The sequence below is a fragment of the Lepidochelys kempii genome, chromosome 16 (genome assembly GCF_965140265.1).
Source record: "Lepidochelys kempii isolate rLepKem1 chromosome 16, rLepKem1.hap2, whole genome shotgun sequence".
NCBI lineage: Eukaryota > Metazoa > Chordata > Testudines > Cheloniidae > Lepidochelys > Lepidochelys kempii.
This window is the reverse complement of record NC_133271.1, coordinates 24972045-24991388: the sequence shown is the minus strand read 5'-3', so window position 1 is coordinate 24991388 and position 19344 is coordinate 24972045. Positions and strand designations below refer to the sequence as shown.

The 19344-nt window shown below is 49.3% G+C and overlaps 1 protein-coding gene across 18 annotated transcripts in view; it reads right to left on the bottom strand.

Moving 5' to 3' along the window:
• The window catches only part of DAB2IP (DAB2 interacting protein), a 354231-nt gene that overhangs the window by 55300 nt on the left and 279587 nt on the right, over positions 1–19344 (bottom strand). For all 18 annotated transcript variants that reach the window (XR_012155308.1, XM_073314870.1, XM_073314869.1 and 15 more), the window contains 2 exons: positions 13308–13406; positions 10447–11001 (listed from right to left, as the gene is read on the bottom strand). Coding sequence is in view for 17 of the 18 variants with exons in the window: in XM_073314870.1 (XP_073170971.1) it covers positions 10447–11001; positions 13308–13406 (654 nt within the window). In the remaining variant the exon portion in view is untranslated. The remainder of the gene's footprint in view (positions 1–10446; positions 11002–13307; positions 13407–19344) is intronic.

Below are 19344 nucleotides of genomic sequence, written 5' to 3'. Positions count from 1 at the left end.
TATTAGACTGCAGCGCCCTACTATGCTTTGCATATGGAACAGACACCTGGGGGTATTATTATGGGTGTATTACTCTACGCTTGGACGGGTTACGTGCTTATCTAAAGGCCCGGCACAGCCAGAGTCTATGACCTTTAGGACACATTCAAGGCCTGGCTGTTTTCTCAGGCCTTCACTGGAATGACCGTTACACAATGCATTTGGCCTGTGTTAGCAGGCTAGTCTTTGTACAGTCACTTGGAAGAGGCGTATTATTACTCCTATACGCTGAAGTAACACCAGCACTGGGCACAGACCTTTACAGCAATAGCTGCCCCAGTCCCTGCCCCAGAGAGCTTTCAGTCTAAGTTAGACAAGCCTAGGACACAGAGACAGACAAAGGGAGGCAACAGGAAAAAGATAAAGCCAACAGCATGTCTGGTGAGCTCACAAGTCAATCGTGGGAGCTGGGGAATTTCCAAAGGGAGATGAAGGTCAGGCACAGGGGAGGAGCAGGCAGCACAGAGGGCACGTGGTGAGAAACTGAGGCATATGGATTCCTAAAAGAGGTTCAGCAGTCTGGAAAGGTTGTGAGCCACTGTTCTAGACACAAGGAGCAGTACAATACAAGGGACAAAGAGAGCAACAAGGCAAGAAGACAGGTAAGCTGTTTGGGGCAGGGACTGACCTGTTCTGAGTTTGTACAGCACCCAACACAACGGGGCCCAGACCCATGCCTGGTGCGCCCACGCACTACCACAATACATATAAACAATAGTGAGTGACAGGTGAGGAGACAAAGGCGGGTGCAGAGCTGTGTAGAGCTCTGGGAAGAGGACAATGTATGGAACCCAGGAGTCCTGACTCCTAATCCCTGCTTCTAACTTCTCGGGATCTGCACTGACGGTGGTCATTTCACACAAGCCAGGTAGCTGACCCCTTTTCCACTGAGACTTTAGGGGTCGTCCAGTGAAGACTTTAAAACCAGAGTCTCCACAGCTTCCAGGTCTCTCCGGGGAGTGGGTGTTTGTAACGTCCTTCCATGGCATTGAAAGGATCAGTGTGTGGGCAACTCTAGCAATGACCTCGTTTAAGGCAATGAAGAGACTAATTGAAGGAATATTGCGTTAGTACGTTGAATAACTACCAAACCCACAGGCGCTTACTGTGTGGCGCCTAAAACAACCCCTCAGGCAGGAGGCAGGAGTGCATGAACAGAACTGATGGGTAAGAGGGGAATGGCTCTTACAGGAATGGTTTGGAAATGCCTACGCTTGTAACACACAACGCTGGGAAACCCAGTACTGCTCTCTGGAGCTGCCACGCACCATCTCGCCTCCCTTGCTGGAGAAAACGGGGGGGGGGGGGGGGACGGGGTTGGGGCTGAGAAAGGCAATTAAAGGCATAATTAGCTTGACTATGGCTGCTATAAAAGTATTATCAGATAGATAAGCTCTTCGTGGGGGCAATTATATGGCTGCTGCCAGTTACATACACGCGAGTGAAATGGCATCCTAGGGCAGGGAACAGCACCGCTGCTTTGCAATCTGAACAGCCTTCTCTACAAAGAGGACCGCAGGGCAGGGGGGGGCCAACCTGTGGCTCCGGAGCTGCCTGCGGCTCTTCAGAGGTTAATATGCGGCTTCTTGCACAGGCACCGACTCTGGACTGGAGCTGCAGGTGCCAACTTTCCAATGTGCCTGGGGCAGGGGGGAGCGGATGGGGGCTGCTGGCGTATTCCTGTGGCTCTTTGGCAATGTACATTGGTAAATGCTGGCTCCTTCTCAGGCGCAGGTGGGGCACCCTTGCCCCAGGGCATGTTCCAAGAGAAACAGCTCTGTGCAATATGTCCTACCCTCCTGAACTGCCTGCACCGCAGGGCTCTGTCCTGGGATCCCAGCTCTTCCCTGGGCTGCTGAGTTTCATTTAGGAGACACAGGCTCCTGCAGCCCTCCATGTCATTCACTGTTCAGCAAAGCTACATGAGGTCCAAACTAGCCACACTGCTGGGTGGCTCTGGCCAAACCCATGTGGGCCAGGAGGGGAGAGGATGGGGCACGAGTTGCAGAATGTTTTCTTTCACCCCAGCATTTCCATGGCCAAAAACTGAGGGAGAGAGCAGGGAGCTTCCAGCAGGCTGGTACAGGAGGGAAGTAAATACTTCTGCTTCGGAGAGGCAAATCCTCACAGAACAAACAAATACGGAGCCAAGTGTTACTCCTCATTACTTCATTGCCTGGGAAATATAGATTGCACATAAACAGCCAGTTAGTTAGAGCTTAGTCGGAGGTGGGTTTTGTTCTACCATCCATCTGGGGAAGAGAGTTTTGATCTGTTTACATGTTTATAATACTGGCTCACATATTTTTAAGATGGGCCAGGAATGAATTTAGGCATTGAGACTACTGTGCTGCAGGTTTACAAAACTCAGAGAGTAACAGCTGCATTTCTAATCACGACGATGCTCCTTTCTATAATGCCTTTCCTCTGAGGATCTCGAAGCACATTACAAAGATTACGTCTCACAACATCACATTAGGAGACATTATATTGCTTTACAGATGGGGAAACTGAGGTACATAGCAAGTCAATAGGGCAGCCAATAACCAAATCCAGGAGCCCCAACTCCCAACCCTGTGTAACCACAAGCCCATGCCTCCTCTTCAAAGAAACAACCGTGCCACTTTCAGGCTAATCTTTTCACAAATATAAAAAGAGCCAAGAAAACTGCACCCAGCACCGGAGCACATTTAGGTCTGGATATTTTTCAGACTTTCCAGTGGGCTGGAGCAGCTCCATAAACCTAGATCCTTTGCTTTTAACTTTATCAAATGCCTTTCCCTTTTCTCCCCAGCTATCTTCTGCCTTGGCTACTGGTCAGGGTTTTGCAGGCATGTTGAACTCTCCAACCGCCTGTGGGAGAGTCCAGGGCTTTGGAGCAGAGCCCGGAGCTGGAGTGCGGAGCAGCTCTGGATCAGTGGAGCTGCAGGTTTTTGCCTGGAGCTGGAGCAGAGCCGGAGCACAGCTTCGAAGCCCTGCGGGAGACACTTTTCTTCCTCCTCAAACACCCACCCAAAATAGCACTGTCCTTGAGTTAGGTGCGGGCTTGTTATCTATATTTTCCACAGGCTAATCTGCAGCATGGGCACAGCTGTGCGGCCAGGCCCAGTCAGACACAAAGAGAAAACGGAGCGAGAGGAAAGGCAGGAACAAAAAGAGGATGAGATGAGGAATCTTTGCCACTACAGCTTGTCCTGGTGGTTCTCAGGCCTGAATGCTAACAATCCCACCCCACCTCAACCCAGAGCCTCTGATGAAACAGTGCTGCAGTGTCTATAGGAATGGTCCAAAATGCTACAGCTTTCCCTGAGGACCTGCAGGACCTGCAGTACTTTGGACCTTTGCTGTTTCACACCACGCTGCTCTCTCTCCAATAAGGGGTAGGTCTACACAGCAGCGGGGAGGTGCAATTCCCAGCTCAGGTAAACCTATACGCCCTAGTGCTGCTCAGGCTAGCACCTAAAAACAGCAGTGCGGTCATGGTGGCTTGAGCTAGTCGCCCGAATACAATCCCGCCCAACCTCTGGGTGTGACCTCGGGTGGCCAGCCTGAGCTGCCGCCTTTGCTGCCAGAGCCACAGCGCTGTCTGTGGCAGCTTGAGCAGGTCTAGCGCATGTCTGGCTAGCCACGCTAGGAGGCGCCCTCCCAGCTGCTGCGTCGATATCCCTGAAGGGAGTTTAAGCACCAGGATGATACAGCAAAGAGAAGCAGCTAAACTCTCGTACCCAGAAACACCAGCTGGCACTGACAGCAGAACTCGTGCCGGGAGCCTCTCTCGGGAGTGGCACCCGCACCTCAACACCAGGTGGAGGGCCCTTTAGAACGAGGCGGTACATCTTCACTGCAGAAAGGACGTTGTTTCCTTAGCCCAGGTTAAAGTAACAATGAAGACACAGCAACCTGGCTTTTAACTTGGGTTACTGGCTCAAATTCACCCTGAGGCTCCCCACAGGTTGTAACACGAGCTGCTAAACTGAGCTGCTGTATCTTCACTCCTGTTTTAACTCGGGTAAATTAAACCAAATTAAAAGCTCAGCTTTCTTTGCAGTGAAGACATGCCCTCGGACTGAGCCACCTGCTTCACTAGTTAAAGTAGTTGACATACCCATTATAGGCTGGATGGTCTTATTGCTAATCACGCCAGAAGTCTCCTTTAACCAAGTGAAGGGAAAATAGCACCGAGCTGGTATTTCTGGCATTCCTGCCCATTTCTTATTTTAATAAACCACTACTGCGTTGTACCAGCCTGAAAGGTGGTGGGCCAGACTTTGCCTTCTGACATGGGTGTGCAATGCCCACTGATTTCCAAGGGATTGGTGTGCATGGATCTGGGGGCAGAATTGGACCCCATGGTGTTATTGACCATTTACATATGGCACCATGCTGCTTTACAGAGAGTAAAGGTACTGTGCTTACAATATAGCTCTGACTCTGCTGTAACGCCACGTTTCTGACAGTGGGAGGGGTAGCATAGTGCCTCATGGTGCACAGGAGTTGATGAGGGAAGGGGGAGACAAGAATGATTTTGCAGCCCCTCTGCACTGCTAAGGTCAGCCGTGCAGCTCAGCAGCTGTTTGCCCTGCTTCCAGAGGCTCACATTCTCTCCCTAACACTTGGCTCAGTGCAGCCCCCACTGTCCTGCTCGATCCCCACCCCAGCCAGCAATGTTGCATGGCACCCACGCACTTTACCCCCCCCCACCCCGCCCCTCGACCTAGGCGTCTTCTCTTTCTTAGCACTTGTCTATACACTGTACTAATTTAACTAAGCGACACAACCCCCAGAGTGAGAGCCGTATTGGGATAAAGGTGTATAACTTTGTACCAGTATAACTGTGTGTCGATAAATCCTCATTCAGGTATAAATTCTCTACTGACATTAGATGTTTTCCTTCCGTCTCCTCTCCCTCCTTCCCCAGCTAACTGAGTCTCAGCATGTGGTTACAATCAGGAAAGTGGCTCTCAGAAAGACATCTTCAAGAGTCAGATTTATTCCTCCCTCTTACTTGCACTTGGCTTCCACACCATCACGAGATTTCAACAACTGCCTGACATTACCCTGACATCAGCAAAGCAGGGGAGGCTCTTTCTGCTCTTCTCATTATGCCTGGGCCAACAAAGGGGGGGGGGGTAGTGCCAGGCTACTGGATGAGGCAGAGCAGAATCCCGGTTGTTCTTTCACTGCTATAACGGCTCTGACGTCAAATCCCACATTTTACAAAAATTGGGGAAATTGAGGCACAGAGCCATGATGTGACTTGGACAAGATCAACCAGAAAGTCAGTGATGGAGCAGGAAACAGAATCCGGAACTATGCTGCAATGAACAGACAAGAGAAATGTTGCTGGGGCTGGACAGTCTTTCTGGGGGATCTGCTGATCTCTGTACAGCAGTCCGTGCATATGCCCTCCCTGCCTCTGGGTCTAATCTCTATCAGTCACCTGGGAGGGAAGGAGCACAGAGCCTGGCTCAGAAACACTCCATTGCAGATGCCAAAGCCCCATAGGGGGGCGTGGCTCATGGTTTTGAAAAGATCACTGTGCGGATTGAGAACAATCGTCCTCCTGTCGCCCGGCAGGCCTCTGAAGAGTGACCGTTAATCCCAGAGAGATGGCTGGACGCGGCAGGCAGCCACGCTGCGCACTGTCTGCAGGGCAACAGGGTCATGTTCAATAGAGGTTCTGCCCATCTGCGAGAGCTGCACTGGATGAACACATCTGCCCAATACCTACATGCTTCATTGAAGGATTAAGCCATATTTACAGCAAATCAGTGATGGAAATCAGGGCCTGAAACAGCGCGGGAGCAGGAGCAATTAGCAGCTAACGAGTCTGCACAGATAGATGATAATCCACTGGACACTTAGCTCTCACTTCACCTTTAATTGCTGCTTTAGCATCGCAACTGCAGCCAACAACCACCAAAAAACCTTTATCAGCAAAATTAATGACCAGCCATTTATTACGGTGTCTGTGCTCTACAGCTGAGTGAGGGCAGGAGAAAGGGACTGGAGCACTGCTGAGGTTTGTGGAAATAGCTCCTCAGAAAGTGCAGGCATGAGAGTGGCTCCCTGGGCTAGTGGAGACTACAGCGGGCTGGGAGAGGGGTTGTTGTCAGCTGACTCTCCAGCGCGTACGCCCACCGTGTGTAGTGCAAACCTCGCAAGGGCAGCATGTAAACTAGCCCCAACTCAAACCCAGTCCCCATACCCTCAGGCCTTGATCACTGTGCCCTCGAACCCAGCTGGGCTCTGTGCCCTTCAATCTCATTTAGCTGTGTATCCTGCACTCTCAGACCTGACTCAGCCCCCTGCCTGCATCCCCATGCCCTCAAATCCCATTTGGCCTTAGGCCCCGCACCCTCAATCCCAATTCTGCTCCATCCCACTTCTGTGTTTTGGCCGCCATTCAGACTTAAACCAGATCCCTGATTCAAATGCAAACACGGCTCCCCATGCCCTGGTTCTGATTTGCCCTCTAATGCATTCCCTGCACAGCACTGCACCCAGTGCAGCCACGAACTTGAACCTGAGCCTAGCCCGATGTGGGATCTGAAAATGGCCTCACCGGCTCATCCCTAATAATCCTCCAGCTCAGACACTAAGGAGCCAACTCTCAAGCTTCCCCCTCAGCCTGGCCCCTGGCACTTCCACTGGACTCACAAACTCCACTGTGATGGATGAAGCAGCAGAGGCTGCAAATGGGGCATCATTTCCACTGCCTAATTTTCAGGGCTTGGAGTCTCTGGTGTCAATAATTTCTAATGCTAACGCACCCCCGGCTGGAGCCGCCCTGGGCTAACATGGCTTACTCCAGAGGCGGGCCAGCCAGCGGGCTTACAGCTGGGGGGAATTTGGGTCTGAAGGAGCTGCTGCCGGCCAGCTCCAAACCAGGTACAGTTCAGAGCTCTCCAGATGCCCACCCCTCAGAAACACAACAGCCACACTAAGGGCAAACAAACAAACAACAAACTCAGCTAGGTCTCCTACAGGTTGGGAAGGAAGGGAGAGAGAGACCGTTTCTATTTTTGGATGCATGGGAGATGCTCCAATACCACTGATTAGGGCCAGACAGACAGCTACAGAGCGAGGAGACAACATGGCAATACAGCAATCAGGCTTTTCTAAAATTTGAGCTTTTTAAATGCTATCTCCCTCTGCTCCAGCTTCCAGCAGGGATCCGGGTTCATCTCTCTGTGCGTGCCAGGGCCCTCACATTAAACAGCCTCCCAGCTCCATTCGAAACAGACACACAAATCTGAGCTGAGGTAAAATGGGAGCATTTGCTGCTGGACGATTCACTTGCGAACCCCTGACAAGCTTCCAGGAGCGGACGAGGGAGAGAATGGGGTAAGGCCGTTATCTGAGCTGAAAGCCCTGCCTGTCTGCACTCCCACTGGTCACTGAAGTGCTAGGCATGGCAAGCAGAACGCAGCTTCTGCAGGACAAACACTAAATAATAGAGAGACATTCTCTTCCTCCCGAAGTACCAGCGTTTTGTTAACAATCAGTATTTGAGACTCAGTCTAGTTCCCTCATCCCCAGACCAATGCCCCCCACTAAGCCCTTTGTCAGCAGGCTCAGCAGAGAGGCTGGGGACAGGCTGGGCCATAGCCGAAATTCCCCCTCGCACCTGGAGCTGCTCCCTTTCCAGAGCAGTGAGAGAAGCTTGCTCTGCAGCCTTTGGACTCCCGGAGTGGCCACTGACGTCTCACTAGCCCCAATGTACTAAAAATAAAATAACTTTAATGCAAATCCATGAGTCGGCGCCCAGCCTTGCCTACCCACGTGAGTAGCCCTGTGGATCCCAGAGGGGATGACTCATGTGAGCAGGGTTTGTGGCATCAGGTCTTTCCTGTAGAAAGCCAACCACCGCCCCGTATCATTGCTGTTTGCTAGTGATGACCAGGGAGCAGCCTCCCCAGCCCAGCACCCCACCCCACTCAACAAGCCCATTCTTGGCCTTCTTCAGCTCCGTGCCTGCCTGTGGCTAAGTCACATGGGAGCGGGAGGGGGTTGTGCTTGGCTTTGCCATGTCCCGCAAGACCCCCAGCACAGCCCAGCCCAGGCACGAGCTTGTTGTTGCCCGCGAAGCTCTCATGCGCACGTGTCTCCTCACTGCGTCTCGTCACTCGATCGGCGGCGCAGAGGGTTTGCCGTGCTGCAGCGCCCCGTTTGTCGCCCCGAGGCAGTGGGAGGAGGGGGCGACCAAGGCAGAAGGAGGAGGGGGCGTTGTCTCCCAGTGAGTATCCCTTTCACTGTGCTGCTGTTTTTATTTCTCTTTGCTTGTCCAGCTCCTCTACACAAGATGCAGCAACCGGCTCCCATGCTCCAATAATTCCTGTTGCTCTGACAACTCTCTAACCCTTGTGCTAAACGCTGACGGCAAATGACAGGCAGCGAAAGCAGAAGCTCCACTGTAGGGGGACATTTATCCAACCTGTTTACTGTTTGCTATTTCCCCAGTGGAGTATCCCTGGGCTCTCGAGCAGCAATGCACAGACACGTGGAAACACACTTGCTCCTTCCTGAGCCTCTCTGGGTCCGGCCACAGGAGGGGCTCGGGCAAGGAGCAGCGTGACAGCGCTCACAGACAGACACAGCTACCAAGGCCAGGCCTACACGTAGAACATTGGTCCATATGGTCATGCTGGTCTGGGGGGTAGGTTTTTTATGACCGTTTTATACCAGCAAAAGCCCTAGTGTAGACACAGCTATACCAGCCAAAATAGTGCGTTGGCTGGTATCGCTCATTTCATTTGGGGAAATGTATACGTACGCTCCTGCTGGTATCAGCTACATCTCCACTAGGAGGGCTTGTGCGTGCAGCTGTCCCAGCAAACCTTTGCTAGTGCAGACTAGGTCCAAGTCAGCGGCAGAATCAGCCAGGGCAGAGGTGGCCTCAGGTGCTTTCTGATGGAGCAATCGCAGAAAGTCACTGGCCGAGCTGATCCTGCACCCACTGAAGGCAATGATACCATGGGCCGCTGGACCACGTCTGGGTTTGATGTTCCTCCCTGTGACCAAGAAGACAGTGGCGACGTCTACGTTTGGAGCTGGGTGTGATTCCCAGCCCCAGGAGACGTACTCGTGCCAGCTCTCGTTGAGCTAGCGGGCTAAAAGCGGAACTTAGCCTCAGCAGTGCGAGGGGTGGGATGAGCTAGACACCCCCCAAGTCCACGGCTGTCAGAGAGCCTAGGCCAGTACTCGGGGTGCTAGCCCGTCCTGCCGCTTGCGCTGCCTCAGTGAGAGCTGGCAGGAGTATGTCTCCTGAGGCTTTGAAGACAGCCCAGACATACCCTGAAACAGGGCACAACGTACGCCTGGTGCCCCTGGGAGCAGCTCCCGGCTCCCTGACAGTTAATCCCCTTGGTGAAGTTTTGCTGCCTTGACCCAGTCTATTGGTCTAGTTCATCTCCGCACACAGGAGGTGAAGAGCAGTCAGGAGGGGAAGCCCCAATTCCAGTTCTCAAGCAGGCTGCAAGACTCCTTAGCACCGCAGAGGCTTTGAAAATCTTGCTGAGCCATCAAGCCAAGGCCCCCACTCCCTAGCTGGTAAGTTCAAGGAGAAATTAATGGACAAAATGAAAACTGGCCATTTGTCCCATTCACACCTCGCCCTCCCACTACAGCTGCTGGGCTACCATTGCCCATTCAAGTTATACTGATGTTGCATGGGGACGTACACTCCGCAGCATGCTCTGTGCATACTCCCTTGTCTGGACCTAAATGCTCCGTGCTTGGCTAGGCTGTCTGTGAAGTGATGTTCACTAAGTCAGTCACTCCGCCTCTCTTCCCCTCCCTGCATCCTCACACAGAAAAATTGAAACTACTCGCAGAAATCTCAGACTCCCCCAGGCCGGCCGCCCAAAGCCCGGTGGTGGGGGATTCACAGGGATGTTAGCAGTTCATCCAGCTGAGCTCAAACAGCTGGTCTTCCAGAGTTTGCAGCTCTGCCACATCAGTCCCCCTCACCTGGAAATACCAGTATCCTGTGAGTTCCTCACCAATCCGAAAGCAGGGACAAGAGACACTGCCGTGCTAATGGACCCATTTGCATGTGCCTGAGGTGGGCTCCTCTCTAACACCTCCCACATACTACACAATTTCTTCCATGGCCCTGACCAATGAGGCACACATCCCACTGGGACAAGTGCCAGTGAATGGACTGAGCGAGAAGCAATTTACTGACAATAAATAAAAACAGTCTGCTTAAATAGACCAGGACCCAGTAAGCCCACTACACGTGCTGCTAACTTGTCTATGGTAAAAGAAGAATTATAAACATGGTCAGTGGGGAAGGGCCGAGCCAAAGTTCAGATCCATGTGTAGCTGGGGGGGTATTTGGATCTGAGGTTCTGCATCAGGTCTGTCTATAAGGGGATTGTACAGGTGATGTGGGGATCTTACCTTGGCCTTCCCAGTGCTTTGCAGAATATGGACCAGTGCAGAGGCCATCTCCTCTTTGTTCTTCACACTCAACGCAGGCTCCAGCACTGAGCAGAGCACCATGTAATTGTTAGTGATGTACTCGGCAAACTCCTTGTACATCTCCATGGGGAGGATGCTCATGCTCTGGTAGCGTGACTTGATGCGGATCATAGGCCCTGCGGACTTGCCCTTGCTGGGGTTGGGGCTGATGACAGGGTACCACTTCTCCACAAACTGCCGCCCTGTTACGGAGCCCACGGGGATATTCACCTGCCCGATGAAGTTGGTCTTGTCTTTCTTTTTTTTCTTGTCAGTCTCTTTGTATAAGTGCACCGTAATGGTTTTGAGCGATGGGAGGTTATTAAATTCAAAGTGCTCCCCCCAAAAGACGTTGTCAGTTTTCAATTTACAGGTAGTTCGTGCGTAAAGAACGTCATCCAGGCATAATTCACACAAGTACTTCTTCTTGGCTGGCAGGTCCTTGGCTTCAATAATCCATAACTTTAACATATTCTCTACCCTTCTGCTGTTGTCCTGGAAAAGAGACACAAAGGAAAAGGTCAAGTGAAAAAAAAAAAGGTACACAAACCGGAGAAATGAGTTAATTATTTCTGATGTGCTAAACGAGCAGAGGCTTAATTACATTTTATTTTAAGGAAATACTGGCTCTCAGGAATTTGCATAACAACACTACTTATGTTAATTTTCCAAATATCACTGTGCTCTCCATGTCTGTTGGTGCCAATTAATATAAAGGAACAAGGCAGATAAAATCCCTCCAAATTAAAAATGTACCATTTCCAGTTCTACTGCCAGGAAGGCCTCACAAGAAACAGGAAGGAGCCCTACCAATAATTAATGACGTTTTGTAAAACAGAAGCTATTGCACAGGTGTTTTCCCCTGTTTGTTCCATTGTTGTTATGTGGCAGCACTGGAACAGTATATTTCCTTTTCTGTAGCATGGCAGGAATAGAAGCATCCTCAAGTCCACACATGGATCACTTCATTTGTGACTGGAATGCAACCACTTCTGGGGTGGAAAGCAGCAGCTGTTGCATCACTGCCTACATATTTTAGGACGAGAACGAAGACTATTTAATTCAACTGAAACACTAGGGGGATTAAGGAAGACGGAATGAGTTACCTATGAGCTAAGCATTATTATTAGTCAGAAGTAAAACTTTGGCCTGGGTGCCACTTTTAACACTAATGCTGTGAACGATACCATGGAATCTTTAATGACCCCCAAATGGTCATGAACTCATCCCGATGAGGTAGCTCCAGGGGTACTAGTTTCAGTGATGACTTCAAGGAAAGAGCACCCCATAGTAAATCACCAACAACAGATTCTGCAGCACCCTCAGCTTTCCTTGGGTGTCTCCTATAACAGTAACGACCAGGCCTGACCCAGCTTCACTTAGGAGAGTGGAGAGCACAGTTGGTGGAAGTACACAATGGGGTGATGTGGGCTCAGGAAGTGCACATGCAGGAAATTATACAATACTACTAAAATCCTGGGATAAAAATATCCAATCAGATACTGAGAGTCTGTGTCTAGAAACTCAGACAAAAGGAGGAAAGTTAGCAGAGTCAGTGCAGGGCACTTTTCAAGATGGTGGCAAGTTTCCAAATGAGTGCCCATTGAACAGAGCTGCTCTGGGCCACGTTCAGCTACATCGACACAGAATAACCCCTCCTAATAACTGTTCTAGAGATGCTGGTGGGAGACACGTCGTCCCAGTCTCCCAGAGCTCTCTGCAGGTGGCTACAGCAACAGCTGCCATGCTCTGAAAGCAACCACAGCACAGGGGCTGAATTCAACACACAGTAAAATGTGCCCTGAGGGATAAGTTAGTCTCTCCATGCTGCTGTTTCCCCTCCTGTATTATGGAGGGCTCATTAGTTAGGGTACAAAATTTGGTGCTGAACTGGGGCACCAAACTTAGTGACAGTAAGGGCTGCATTAGAAGCTTTGCAGGGGGCCCAGACCTGTGCCTAACCAGCATACACAGTTACCTGCTGCTGCTAGCAAGAATGAATGCACAGAGCCCCTTCACTCTGAGCAACAAAAACAGCTTATTGGTTGAGTGTGTCAGCTGTGAAACCCTACAGGTGATCTGCTTTGTCCTTACCCTGGCACACAGAGAAGGGGGCAGCTCTAGGCTCCCTTTTAAGGTGCCTTTAGCTTCGACTAGCTCTAAGGGCACATTTTCAGCCCCCACCACCCATGCTCAACTCACAGAAAAGAGTTTGTTGCTGCAGTTTTAAATTCAGCAGATATAGGGAACAGGATGGCCTGGTAGCCTGCGTACAGGAATGGGAGCCATGTCCAAGCCCAAATTCCTCCATGGCCACATGCAACTCACTGAGATTCTGTGCCTCCATTTCCCCATCTCTTTGTGGCTCGCAAACCCCAAATGTGGCTCGCAAACCCCACCAGTGCCAGAGGGGCTGCTGCGAGGACTGAATATCTAGGGTTGTATTCTACCCCTGACGTCACCGTTTGTCTGGGGGCCGCCTGGTAAAGCGCTCTGAGGACCGGAAGCCCTAGATAAGTAGCAAGTATCATTAGTACTAAAACAAGACTGCAGGTTCTTGAGGTTTGATTGTTTCTCAGCGACAGCCCAAGAGGCACGTACTGGGGAAGAGAGGGCAGGAAATAATTGGCACTTTCCCGTAAATATAATTGTGGCAGAAAGTAATACGGAAAAAAGCTGACCTCCAATTACACTTAGTCACTAAAATGACACTATGTCCCCTGCTGCTACCATGCACTGGCTTATAAAATGTAATAACGAGGAGCAGAACTATTACAGAGGCAATTCCTCAAAGCCGCTACCTTATTTGGGTGCACGGCACGCCGCAGGTTCTCCATCCATTTATCTCGTTCTGCTGCAGAGCGACAGGAGAAGCATTTACTTCCTGATGAAGTCGTCACCTGCATGGAAAGGAACGGGGGTTATTTCTCAACAAGCACATTACAGACCTGGCTTTGGGTAAATTATAAAAAGGGGCTGGCTAGTGCTTTTATTAACACAAGACAACAGCTTTTGCCAGGGAGTCGCCTCTAAGGCTGGTGCACACGTCGGGCTGAGACCTCAAGCACAATGTTGAGCATCACAAGGGGTAAATCCTGGAGGCACATTGAGCCCACTTCCCCTCCCTCACATTGGTGCCAACCTGGAGTGATGGCACCAGAGCTGGGAGTTACCCCAGGGACCACCTGCCCCTCCGAGCCTGAGCTTCATTAAGCCATCAAGCGAGTGAGAGCAACTCAAGGCCCGATCCCGAGAGGGGCTGAGTGATGCAAGTTTCTAGTGCTCAGCATCTCTCAGGATTCAGCCCATACTCTGCAATTAGTCAAACCTCTTTCCTTTCCCCAACAGGGAATCTGAGCCCCTCCCACCACATCCTGCCCCTTTGACTCCACCTCTACTCGCTGGAAGTAGCTGCACTAGGAAAGAAAGAGTTTAATAACATTTCTGAGACTCCGCTTGGCCACCATGACATTGCCATCCAGGAATGGCTTGAGATCAATGACATTTCCACAACGTTCCCTAGCCTCCAGCAAGCTTCCCCCCACACTGCACAGAAATTCAGCATGAGCAAATCCGCCTCCGCATATGCTGCCTGATGGCCAGGGATAGGAGGGACGCAACACTTAGCAAGAGTCCTCAGGTGCCAACCATTTTCCTATTCACCTCACTGAGTTTTCACAGGATTAATTACTGTACAGGGGTCTACAAAGGCCAGTAAGATTCCTAAGCAGCTTCTTTCCAGCTAGCTGCAGCTCTGAAGTATCATGCGCCTATTAAATATGTATATTCCTCAAACAACTCTCCTTGAAACCCTGCTGGCAAATCAATAGACTATGATTTGGCATTAGGAATTCTGTATTATTCATAAAAACTTCATTCGGCTGCTTTGACCTCCTTTGTATTCATTGCATCTGTCCACATCCAATAATATTCTTTCTGAACGTCCTTGTTTGCAGACTGAAGGTATCTTACTCACACTTCAAATAAGCCCCCTTGGAGTATTATTTCCTCTGCTCCCTACTTGCAGAGTTCCTTGAATTTTCATCTTTTACCTCAGCTGCATTTGTTTTCCCACCTGGCAGGCTGGGTTCACCACTTTCACGGGATGCAATCTTCTTTTGCTTTGTAAATGCTCCGTGAAGTTTAATCTGTTCCTTCAGTGCAATCAGCATCAGGCCATCATTTCTCATTGGCTACCATCGTCGCTGAGGTTAACACATATTATGCCTTTGAACAGAGATTTCATGTGCCTCTATGGTATTTTCCAAATGGGACAAAAGAGAAGAGGTCCAACGTTACCTTCGCTGAGTGGATCCAATAGCCCTTCCACCTCTTGATATTCCAGCCAATTTCAGGTAGCTTCTGCTTCATGAGCTGTTCAAACCACTGCTAATGGCTAAGAGCAACCTTTTCTATTAGATTGCCATGCATCCATGCGCTGTACTGTAAATCTAAAGGATTCCTCTGGGCATGATGGAGTTATCTTTTATTACTGTTGAGAATGGAAGACTCCACATTAACAGGATTGCTTGTATCATCTCTGCCCACTTTTCTTTTTGGCATCTTTACATGCTTCTGTATGACTGCTACATTCCTCATGGTTTTCCTGCAACAAATCTGGTCTGCTTTATCCAGACTGCATGATCCCACTTCCTCCTCTTCCTGCTATGGCATTTTTGCTGGGCTTGTCAGAATATCTTGACCATTTGCACAGAAGATACCCTGGAGCTGCACTCTTGGTCAGTCTAGCCACGGCACCTGAATGATAACTTTCCCTAAAAACAGAGAGTGCAAAACTGCATCACTTTTGCATACAAAAAAGTATGGCTAACACTGAGTTAAAGGCACAAAGAGCAAGGTAGACTCTGTTACTTCCGGAGTTACTTAACAATAGGGTTTACAGCTAAATAACATGGAAGAACATAGCATCAAATGCCCCTACAGATTGCTCAGTAACTGCTATAGAGGGGTGAATTTTGAATGTGCAGAACTTCAATTCAGATAGGAATCCAAAATGTGGAGGAATTTGAGGGTCTCTTCTCTTTTTACCCTAGTGATTAGACTTTGGAAGATCCAAAGTAATCACCAGGTAACGTACCCTATACTCAAATCTGGAGGACAGAGGTCTTGTACTCTAATGCTATGACCATGTCATTTAATGGCAATTGTCAGGGGCCAAATTCTGCAATCCTAAATGAAGCAAAACTCCCATTTAAATTCTGGGGAATTGTGATTAAGGACAACAGAATTCCATGAGGCTGCACCATTTAATCCCTGGGGGATCAGAAATTTTCGGATTGCTATTGGCTGAAATTCTCTTTAGGGCCAAATTCTGCTCTGTGACCTAGGTAACTCCCACTAAAACCAATAGGATTTACTCCCATATAAATCAGAGTAGAATTTAGCCCTTGTTCTACCCTAACGTCTGTTAATTCAATGCCAACTGTTTATGGTTTACCATTGTTTAATAAGATGTACATCTACTATATTTTATAACTACCCATCAATAAATTGGCATTAATTTAACAAACAAATATTCTATTAAATCCCAACTCAATGGATCACTGGATAATTATTCAAAAGTTATATTCTAAGGTTTCCTCTCATAATAACCCTTCATAACTGGGGCATTCTGCATGTGTCAGACCAGAAAGTCTCCTGGCCCATTAGGAGTTGAAGGCCATGCCCAGCATATGCGCCTGGAAAGGCAATTTTCCCCAGATTTGCAAGAATGCCTAGACTTTGACCTGTGACCTAAATGTCATGCGATATAAATGATCTTCATGAGCTATTAATGATCTCCATGAAGACAGTATTCTGTTCACTTCAGGATTTTTAGATTTGCTAAAACAGTGTTAATGGACTCAAGTACTCAATTAGTAGTACTTGTTAATTGCTAACACTTATTTACTCTCATTATCCCCATTCCCTGAATGGACCGTTCCTCTAGTTAAACCAAACTGCCTTGTGACTTTTGCTACTATCTGAAAAACAGAATTGGGTTACATAACGTGCATTTGCAATTGGCTCATCCTTTGTATAACAACAACAACAACTTTGCAATTCCATCAGCTATTTCAGCCAAGAGTCTGAACTGACTTTATGAAGGAGAGTTAAGCCTACATTGTAGCAGGAATGGTGAGCATTCTCATACCCACGTTACAGAGAAGTTACGTGACCTGTGCCTGGACTGCAGGGGTACCACACACACACACTAAGAACCATGCCTACGGCTGGCATGCAGAGTGTTTGGAAGGTTATCTGAGGGCTAGGGCTAATTGGAACGGCAACTACGCCAATCCAGCTGACATCCCCTTGTGCAGGTTGGGGGTGAAGGAGAACGAGAAGGTCGGGTGGGTAGGAGCAATTGCAGCCCTGAGGCTAGAATAGCAATCAGGAAACGTTGTTGTAGCTGTTGCACATCCTTCCTCCCATCCCCTGGAAGAATCTCTAGCACATGGCCCAGACACTGGGGCTGTGTGCTGGGACTCGCATTTGGCCTGCAGTGGGTAAGCAGCAGAGGCAGAAAACAGAATCCCAGAGTTCTGATTCCCACTCCTGGTTCTAATCACTGAACTCCTCAACTGGCAGAGCCAGGAACAGGCTCCAGGAACCCTGATGTCCAATCTCCTTCAGGAGACTACACTGCCTAATACGGATTTAGCAAACACAGCACACGCATCAGAACGAGATCATTATATTGGCTCGGAAACCTTTCTTCCGTTTGTTTAGGAGAGAGAAAAATCAGATGTTCAATAAGTTATTTGGAAGGATAAAAATAATAAAAAAAACCCCAAATAAATATCGATCCCCACATTTTGCAGGAGGACGAGATTTAGAAAGACGGGGAAGTTCCACAAGAACAAATAGAAAGAAAATCCTAAGACACAGTGAGCCAAATTTGGACCTAGTGGAAGCAGGTGCATTACTATTGACTTCAAAGGGCATGCATCCGCTTATACCTGATCTGAATTTGGCCCCACTGCAGATTAATATAACTGGGCAATCAGTCACATAATGTCTCAATACACGCGTTCGGCCAAGAGAGAAATAATGTACTGTACCTTTAAACAGCCAGCTGCTTCAGATCAAGGCAGTTGGGCTTTTTCCACTGCCGATGGCCCTGGCACGGTTTGGTTTCCGCTCAGTTTAGCTCTGCTGCCAGTTCTCTTCTCCATCATAACCCTCCAGTGTAACTCCATCTGCAGCCTTGTCAAATCCTGCTGGTTTGATCTCCTGAACCACGCACTCGCTGCTGCTCCATGGTGTTCGGGGTTGTCGTGTGCTGCGTCCCACGCGAGGCATGCCAGGCAGCCCGGACTGCAGGCAGCTTCTGGAAAAGCTGCCACCCACTGTGGCTGGCAAGAGCCCAGATGGGAGAGTTCTGGAGCCGTACAGGGCAATGCAACCACAACCATTCCCAAGAGAGACCTAACAGACACCAACTGGCTGGCGGAGGAAGCTCTGTCCACCCCCACGCACAGCTCTGCAAGGAGGGAATTATTAAGAGGAACCCTCTGAATGGCACCAGATGGGCATTTATCTCCAGCGTCAACAGTCACCTCCTCGTTCCAAGGGAACAAAATTGGCTGTTTCCTGACTCGAATCTTCAAGGATTAGCTCCACCACATCCCCCCCCAGTGTAGCATTATCATCCCGCAGCATCTTCATAATCCACTGTACAGAAAATGTCTTGGTTACCCTGGCCTCTGACTTTGGCAGCCCCTTCTGCCTTGACATTTCTTGCTCGGAGCTCGTTTTCTGGGACATCAGTTCACATTTTCCTCATTAGTATTCTCATGTGCAGAACGGTGTCGTGGCTTTCAACCACTGTCTCAGCCACCTTCAGTTCTTCTCTCTGCCATCTGCAGACTTGAACCCAAGCTTTCAAAATTCTAATCCATGGAAGCCGTTGCTGTTCTCACTGACCTCTGCTGAGGCCAACATCCTTTGTTAAATCAGACCTGAGCCCTCAGATAACAGGACACCTACAGTAGCTAAGCTCAGAGGCTGAAGGGAGGACCTTCGGGGGATGAGATTTATTCTAGGGGACATTAGGGGACTCTGTCTTTCCAATAACTTAAACAAAATCTGTGCCCCAGTAACAAAATAACTAAAGACAATTATGGTTTCGTTTTCCAATTTTCACATCGGCAGTAAGACAGATGCTTGGAACCAAACATACATTGTTGTTCATCTCTTTTAAAACAAGGGTGGAAATGTGGTGGTCTGATGAATGAGTGGATCTGCAGCGCACCTCAGTTCTATCAGCACCCCCTGCTAGTCTAGTCCTAGCCCCCGCAAGACAGTCACTGTGTGTTCCTCCACTCTGCCTGTGCTAATTCAAATCCTCTGCCTCTACACATCACACAGTGGCGTAGTGGTCTTGAGAGGCAGACTAATGCCCATTAGGGATTAAGGTGAGACCTGCAAACTCCTTTCACTTCTGAAGCCAGTATTTGAACGAGGGTCTCCAGAGATGTTAGAGGAGGGCAGGAACACAACACACCATTTAGCTTTCACCTTCAGCATTTCCCTATAGAGGCTGGCTGATGAGTACCCATCAGTCATAAAACACTGTCCTTTTTGTTTTCTCAAAAAGAAAAGGAGTACTTGTGGCACCTTAGAGACTAACCAATTTATTTGAGCATGAGCTTTCGTGAGCTACAGCTCACTTCATCGGATGCATACCGTGGAAATTGCAGAAGACATTATATACACACAGAGACCATGAAACAATACCTCCTCCCACCCTACTGTCCTGCTGGTAATAGCTTATCTAAAGTGATCATCAAGTTGGGCCATTTCCAGCACAAATCCAGGTTTTCTCACCCTCCG